This window comes from Vigna unguiculata, chromosome 8 (genome assembly GCF_004118075.2).
Source record: "Vigna unguiculata cultivar IT97K-499-35 chromosome 8, ASM411807v1, whole genome shotgun sequence".
Taxonomy (NCBI): Eukaryota; Viridiplantae; Streptophyta; class Magnoliopsida; order Fabales; family Fabaceae; genus Vigna; species Vigna unguiculata.
This window is the reverse complement of record NC_040286.1, coordinates 20,645,838-20,654,154: the sequence shown is the minus strand read 5'-3', so window position 1 is coordinate 20,654,154 and position 8,317 is coordinate 20,645,838. Positions and strand designations below refer to the sequence as shown.

At 31.2% G+C, this 8,317-nt stretch overlaps 1 protein-coding gene across 1 annotated transcript; it reads left to right on the top strand.

Annotated features, from left to right (window-relative positions):
• Nucleotides 1-278: 278 nt before the first annotated feature.
• LOC114194986 (zinc finger BED domain-containing protein RICESLEEPER 2-like) lies at nt 279-5,924 on the top strand. The gene is made up of 3 exons (XM_028085384.1): nt 279-427; nt 3,723-3,895; nt 4,711-5,924. The coding sequence occupies exons 1-3, from the start codon at nt 279-281 to the stop codon at nt 5,922-5,924; spliced, it is 1,536 nt and encodes a 511-aa protein (XP_027941185.1).
• Nucleotides 5,925-8,317: the final 2,393 nt, after the last annotated feature.

Sequence of the window (8,317 nt, the reverse complement as noted above, 5' to 3'; positions counted from 1 at the left end):
ATCGTGGAATTATGGGATTCCTCTTTCTTCTTGCATTGGTGGGATGGACAATAGTCCCCTTTGGAGTTGCATCGGAGATCTTCTCGGCGACTTTCCCGTCGTTCAATTGAGTGGCTCCTATTCCATCATTTGGGTTGTCAAGTTCTTTTAGTGATCCCTCTCTCTGTCTCTAGGTTATCCAATTTCTTGTTTAGCGATCGTAAGTCCTCGTGATGTTGCTGGCGAAATTGTTGCGTCAGGGTTTTGTTTTGAATCTACATGGCTTACAAATCCCCGTGATGTTATTAGCAAAGTTGTTTGTTCTTTTGGAGCAGCAATTGGATCTAGTTTTAGATGGTTGTCATCGAGTTGGACTCCATCTTGTTCCATGGGATGGAAGATTCAGACACTTATGCTTGCCTTCTAATGTTGACCACGAAAGAGTGTGGTATGGGAGTAGTTTTACCGGGCCCCACGATGGGCTTTAAATGTTCTTACAAGGATCTAGAGCGTGGCCTATTGAACATGATGTGACCCCAACAAGCCCAACCTCAAATGCATCAACAAGCCCAAGCCCACATCAAGGCCCAATCACTAGAAGCATGATGAGAAAGATTCACATGGGCCTCTCACAAGAAGATCAAGTCAATCATGGGCTTTTTACATTATTTACATGGGCTAAATAAATCTCTAAAATATGAGATGATGCATGGAGGAAGTAGTCTAGATTTAAATTGGGCCATTGTTTAGGCTTTGCTTTCAATAAAAGCTAGAACACTTATTGGGATCATTTGGGCCGAGCCCAATGTGCTACCTTTGGCCGAGAGTTACTAGAGTGGCTCTCCTTTTGGATGCAAGCAAAGCATGAACTAAGCAAGGAGCATGTGATGGAAGCATGGTGCGTGTGACTTGGGCCAGGAGAGTGTGATACGCCACTTGGCACCATCTAGACTTATCTACTACATCACATGGTCTACAATCGAGCTTCTTCTCCAAGCTACATTTGCATTTCATCTTTGTTGCATTTTCTCTTTATTTGGCCGGCCATGTGCCTATAAATAGAGCCACTCAAATATTGTAATGGTAACTCTTGAATTGCTAATAGATGCTAGTGTTTGAGATCACTCCACACTTCTATTAATTTGAGAGCACACATGGCTAACCTTCTCCTCCATCTCCTCTAGCCACCTTCCATACCATAGCTCCACTTCTACTCTTCATCTTCACCAAATTCTCCATTTCTGAGAGCAACCTTTCTCTAATTCTCCAAATGCCGCTGCACTTCATCTTCTCCTCATCATTCTCCATGGATTTCCTTCCTCTCCTACTCCAAGGACGTCCATCAGAACAGGTGGGAAGATCTAAGTGATGACTTGAATGTTCCTGATGGTTGGAATAGAGAGGGAAGATCCACCTGCAAAAGACTTGGATACTTCTTATCATGGTATTAGAGTCACGAATTAGAGTCTATCATAGCAGAATTTCTTGTTTGTTGGGTCTATTGTTCCACCCGCTATTGACCAGTTATCAAACAATTCATTAATGTTTAGTCTCACGTACGAGATGTATATGTCTTGGCGTGAAGATGTGTGTTGAAAGTCTTACATCGACTAGATATAATGTCAATTCATAATATATATGAGTATAAATCTTACCTTACAAATTAATTTTATAAAGTTAAGTTAGATTTATAATTCATCTCTTAACATTAAGGTTGTAAGCATAGTCGTCGGCAAATGTTAATGTCCTTATTGGTAACTATAATATTTTGAGTTCTTGAGTTGCTGCAAATAATGGTATTTGTTAAATTTTTAATTATATGATAATATCGGTGCATTAAGATAAGTGTGATATGATATGTGTAGTTTCTGACGCTTCTAGAATCAGGTTGATGTGAAGGCATACGAAGGACAAAACTATATAAAAGTTACTTTGTGTATGAGCCAAAACTAAAAATACTAATATTTATAATCAATCAATGTTGATTAGCAGAATAGTTAACTATTTGCAAAGAAAAACAAGATGTACTCCTAATTTAGTGTAAATTAGTACAAACTAGTTAATTATTATTTTTTATTTTATGAGCCTATCTATTGGTGAATCAATTAAATAATCGTTTTTTTTAAATTATTACAAATTAGTTTTCAAAACTATCATGTAACCTACAACAAGAGATAATCCCTTAAGAACAAATAGTGTTTTTAAAAATTTTAAAAAATTTATTCAAATTGTCATCGAATTAATATTTCTTTTATGTTTAAGATTAATTTTTGAAAAACTATTCAAATGGTAGAAGAAGTTCTTTATAAAGGCCATTACTTATCAATGTCATTGCTCAAGAGTTTGTATTATTAGAAGTTGGAATTTCTAAGGTAAAGAATTGGTTGAAGTTGTGAAACTTTAAAATTTCCCAAATACAAACATTTAGATATATTTTACCTAGACAAAATCCACAAACATAAAAAATAATACATATAAAATATTAAGGGTGGGCAAAAAATTTAATTTTTCTAATCCGCTCTCTTTTTTAATTTGTTTTGCTTTGTTAACAATCCAATATGGATTTTTCTTTTATTTGTATTTTATAATTTTTTCAGATCGGATTTTTGTTTTAGTTATATAAATTTAAAAATTTAAAAATCCAAATTTTAAATAAGATTATATTCAGATAAAAGAAATAATCCGAACCTAATTTCAAAGCACATGTCTCAGATTAAAAATTTCGAGAACCCTAAATTCTCTCGTCCACTGCTTCTTCTGTGCTTCACCCCCAAAATTTCGAGAACACTACGGTTGATTGATTCAAGGTATCTGAATCTTTTCTCTTCTCCATTCCAACAATGTTGCTCGTTTCTCCTCTGTTTTATCTAGTTTTAAGTTTGATTCATTCATTTGTTTGATTTGGTTTTAGAGAATGAACCATACTGCTGCGTTTTGATCGACATTGCGTTTTGATTGAGATCGATACCAACACTGACTGCATTGTTGCTATCCCAAGTCTGTTTTCTCTTTTTTTTTTCTTTCTGCACTTTCACGGCTCAAGTTTGGTAGGACAACTTGGTCTAGACTGAATATTTTTTAATACTCTTTGCTTTATAATAAAAAAAGATTGAATATTTTTTAAATGGTTATGTTGTGAGTTTGCAAGTATACATGATAAAAAAATATTAAAAACCTATTAATGACATAAAGCCTTTACAAAATACTATTAGCACAATATTTTAGCACTTCAATTTGATAATAAAGCAAAATAATAAATCTCAATAATAAAGTGTAATATGTCATTATAACTAAATAAGATCAAACTGTACGAGTGGCTAAATTATATATAAGTTCATAAAAATGCAAGTTATTCAAGATAAAACATTTTAAAAAAGCAGTTAATTTCTTCAAATATCAGTTAAGTAATGGTAAAATGCTTCATTGTAGCTATAGAGTCAATGATGAGCAAAATCTACAGCTGATTCCACATTTGTCGAGTTGCTTTTGATTTGGGAGTTTATGTGAGTTGATATGTATTTACTGAGTTTATCAGATTCTATCCAAAATGGATTTGATAGGGTTAACTCAGTTTCATAAAATTGATAGAGTTAACTTGAGAGTTTAACACATACACTTCTATACAGTTCGCTTCAATAATTTTTGTCATAATGTTTTGGTTAAACAATGAAACATTTATTTGTTTTTGTTTATGTTATTAGTGTTATTCTCTAAATATGATTTTACTCTAAATTTTTGGATAGTGCCAAACTCATTGACATCTATCGTACTCGCCATAATATTAGTGCATCCATTGGTTTGAGTGATCCAACTATTGCCACTGGTATATCTAACCTTGTTTATGAATCCCAACCACCACCTGCTGAGCCTGATACACTTGATGATGACCTAGTAAATGCTTGGGCAGCAAACCTTGGTGATGATGGCTTATGGGGAAATAATGCACCAGCAATGACTAGGGTGTGCTTTTTTATCTATTTTGTTTTGCTTCTCTTTAATTTGATAATATGATATTTACTATTGGTTGCAAAGTATATTCCCTTTTCACTCTATGCACACACACAAACATAATAGGTTCTCAAATTGTGAATCATCAGGCTAATTTTTCAACTGTGAGTATTTGTCATATGGATGAGGATATATAGTGCACAATGTAATAATTGTTTAACAAGAAATAGATAGAACAACAAAACTAGATGTCTTTTAAAACAAATTTATCCGCTATATATGAGTTTTTGAAGCTTGTATTATTTAGAAGAATAGAAACAAAGCAATGAAAAATAGATTGCATTCATTAGGTGAGAGGATGGAATATAAAATAGTGAAATAGTCCATTAGGATAAGTACAAAAGTGCCCCTTCAATTCCTAAATTGTGACTTGTGATGGTGACATGAAATTGCTCATATTGTTCTTTCGTTAAATTTTAAAACACAAATTTTGGTATATTCTTTCGTTATTGTTATTGTTTTCCGTTATGTAAGAGTAACACAAAAAGAGATAGAGAAGAACCCTACACTAAGAAAAGCAGAGAAAACTTAGAAAACCAAAACTGAGTTCAAAAGAAAAAGAAAAGGTAATAGCAAGTAACCAAAGTAACTTAAATCACAAATTCTTGTAGTTTCTTTTAACTCAATTAAAGCCTCTTATTATTTATATTTTATGCTTTTATTATTTTTAGGACAGGAGACTTTCAAATTGTTGATAGTAACTTGATTATCTTTTCTTATCAGAAATAGTGGTAGCTATTGCTATTCAAAGTATTGCAAATATGGATGAAGATGATTGTTTCGTCTCAAAACCAATTGAGCATGCACTCTCTACTCCATCAATTGTTAGTGGCTCTGCAAATATAGGACCCCCTTCTCATGAGGGACGGAAAAATCGATCAGAAGCTTGGAATCATTTCATTCAACTAGAACCAAAATCAGATAAAAGGGGTCAATGCAAGTATTGTGATATCCTTATTCGATATGAGAAAGAAACAACTACAATGCGTAATCATGTGTTGAGATGTCCAAATAACCCCAATAAAGAAGTAAACACGAGACAAAAAGTAGGTTCATCTTCAACAATTGATGGAAATATTAGCTCTCATTCTTATAATAGATTTGACCAAGAACTTTGTCAAGAAGAACTGGTAAAAATGTTTGTGGAAGTTGAACTCCCCTTTCGATTTATAGAGCATGTTGCTTTTAGGAGGTATTCAAATGCTTTGCAACCAAGGCTTAAGATCCCATCACATTATACCATATCACAAAATATTGTGACATTATGGAATGCAAAAAAGACATATTTCAAGGATTTTCTTTCTCAACATTGTCAAAGAGTTTGGCTCACTACTGATGCATGGACTTCACCTCAAACTCAAAGTTATATGTGTTTAATTGCCCACTTTATCGACAATGATTGGAATTTGCATAAAAGGATTTTGATTTTTCGTCGAGTAATAAGTCATATCGGAGAGGCCATGGCTAAATTTGTTGAGTCATGCTTGCATGAATGGGGGTTGAGTCATGTTTTGACCTTGATAGTAGATAATGTTACATCAAATGACACGGGAGCTCAACACTTGAAGAAAAGACTATTGTCTTGGAATAACTCGGTTTTGAAAGGTGATTATACTCATATGCGTTGTTGTGCACATATTTTGAACTTAATTGTGAGTAGTGGTCTAAAAGAGATTGATAACTCTGTTTTAAGAATTTGTGCTGTAGTGAAATATATTAGATCATCTCCTTCTAGATTTATGAAATTCAAAGAGTGTGTTGAAAGACAAAAGATTGAATATAAAGGTCATATTTGCTTGGATGTTGAAACAAGGTGGAACTCAACATATTTGATGTTAGATGCTGCTTTCAAGCATAAAATGGCATTTGTTGAGCTTGATTTTTATGATACAAAATATGCTAATGAGTTAGGAAAGGGGATTGGATTTCCTTCTTAAGAAGATTGGGAGTTTGTTGAGTTTATTTTACCTTTCTTGAACATTTTTTATGAAGCTACTTTGCGCATATTAGGTAACTCTTATGTTACTAGTAATATCTACATGGTAGAAGTGGTAGGAATTTGGAATGGGATCAATCATCTCCTCAAGTCTAATGCTACAAGTAGTGCTACATATAAGATGGCTGAAAAAATGAGAAAAAAAAGGAGAAATATTGGGGTGAACCTAACAAGTTCAATATATTGTTGTTAATTGTTGTTGTCTTAGATCCTAGATACAAGATGAGTTATATGAATTGGGCAATTGATCAACGTTTTGATCCTGAAAAGACAAATGATGGATGGGTGTTAAAGTCATGGCTCGATACTTCCTTAAAGTTGTTGTTTGATGAATATAAAAGTCGAAACGGGGGAGCTGAAAATGACACACAACAAACACATGTTGAAGTACCCAATTATAAGCATGATCCATATGGTCGAAATAAGTTTTTGCAAACAACAGGATTAACCTCTTTAAACAAATATGAACTTCAAAAGTATTTAGAGGAAGAGCTTGGTGAAACAACTTTGAACATTCTTCATTGGTGGAAAATGAATTCATGTAGATTTCCAATCTTGTCAAACATAGCACGAGAGCTATTAGCTATGCTTATTTCTACGGTAGCATCTAATTCTGCATTTAGCACGGGAGGAAGAGTGCTTGATCCATATCGAAGTTCTTTATCACAACAAAAGGTGGAGGCACTTATTTGTACACAAGATTGGTTGAAAGACACACATTCACCATCATTATTATACTATATTTTGAAGAGCTTCAATTTGTTGACCAAGGTATGTTGATGTTTAAATTATGTAATAATAATATAATTAAATATGTATTAACTAATGATAATTTTTTTTTTTCATTTCTTAAAGAGTTGGTTTCTCAACAAGATGATGACCACAATATAATTTCTTTGAGTTAAAGCTCACGCCACATGCCTCTTGCAATTAGTAAGTAATGAATGGACTTCCCTTTTCATGTGAATAACTTCTCTTGTATTTTATTGTTTAATGATTTTCTTAAAATCTTAAGTTGTATTCTGACATGAAATTTTGATGGAACAACATTTATAAGTCACAAAAGATGTGTTAGTTTTATTAGAATTGGTGGGTAGAGATAAAATGATTGAGTGATGCATTAACTTTTGTTATTATTGCCTTGACATATGAATTTGTTATTATATCTATCATTGGAATAGATTATTTAAATTTCTTTAATAATTTGTTCATGTTTCAGATAAATCACAAGTCAAGTGGATTGATGCCAACTCTAGTTGCTTCATATATAGATGGTTGTGAAGATAATTCTAATGAGTTTGAGTTAATGAGCCATGGAAGAGATTTTGAACTTTGTAATCGAATGGGTGCTGGTGCATTCTATTTGAAGAGACGGTTAAAATTGCCATGAACTTTAGAGTGTTTTGGATTTGTTATTTTATAATGTTAATGATATTGTATGAGGATGTAATGACTTTATAATCATTTTCATTACCAAAAGATTAAATGACTTTATATTGGACAATTATCTGATTCTAATTTTTTTTAATGTTAAGAATTTAAATAATATATTATGTTTAATCTTTAATACTATTAAATTTATAATATTTTTATATTTTTATTATTTTATATATTATTTAACTTTTAAAAAAAATTTATGTATTGGATGAAATAATTATTTTATTTTTAAAATATAAATTTAAAATTAAAATTAAATTTTTAAAAAGTTAAGTTTCATTAAAAATGGATTTAGAAATGGATCTAAATTCTTAATTGATCCAAATATTTAGTTAAAGATATTTAACTTGATCATAATATTTGAATATAGATTTTAAAATATCCAAATTATTTTTTCAAAAAAAAGTGGATGTGGATCAAAATCTGAACCATATATTTAGATTTAAATTGGATCTGGAGCGAATATCTAAATATCCAATCCATGCCCACCCCTATAAAATATTTGTACTTATTTTATTAACAAGTATTGGCAAATTGTTATAAAGACGTTTCTATTACTTCTTATATATTTCATTGAGGAAAATTATTATTTTGTACATAAATAATATTTAAATTTTATTGAAAATTGAATGAACAAAAAGTAACTTGTTAAAAAATAATTATACCTTGTCTCAACCAGTAAAATTTGGTGTTTATCAAGAATAAGAATACTTGTTGTATTGTTTAAGTCGAGTTAAAATGTTTTTTTTTCAAACATTGTTTTATAAAACTAGTAATTTAGTACGTGAAAAATATTTATTTTAAATAATTAAATTTAAATTTTATAATAAATGAGAACTTTGAATATAAATATTATAATATAATTAGAAAGTAAAATAAATAAATATTTTGAACATA

Excerpts from the sequence above, each read along its gene's own strand:
- LOC114194986 (XM_028085384.1), top strand. The coding sequence starts at position 279 with ATGTTATTAGCAAAGTTGTTTGTTCTTTTGGAGCAGCAATTGGATCTA. Across the intron at positions 428-3,722 it reads GTTGACCACGAAAGAGTGTG|TGCCAAACTCATTGACATCT; the intron begins GTATGGGAGTAG and ends ATTTTTGGATAG. Across the intron at positions 3,896-4,710 it reads TGCTTGGGCAGCAAACCTTG|AAATAGTGGTAGCTATTGCT; the intron begins GTGATGATGGCT and ends TTTTCTTATCAG.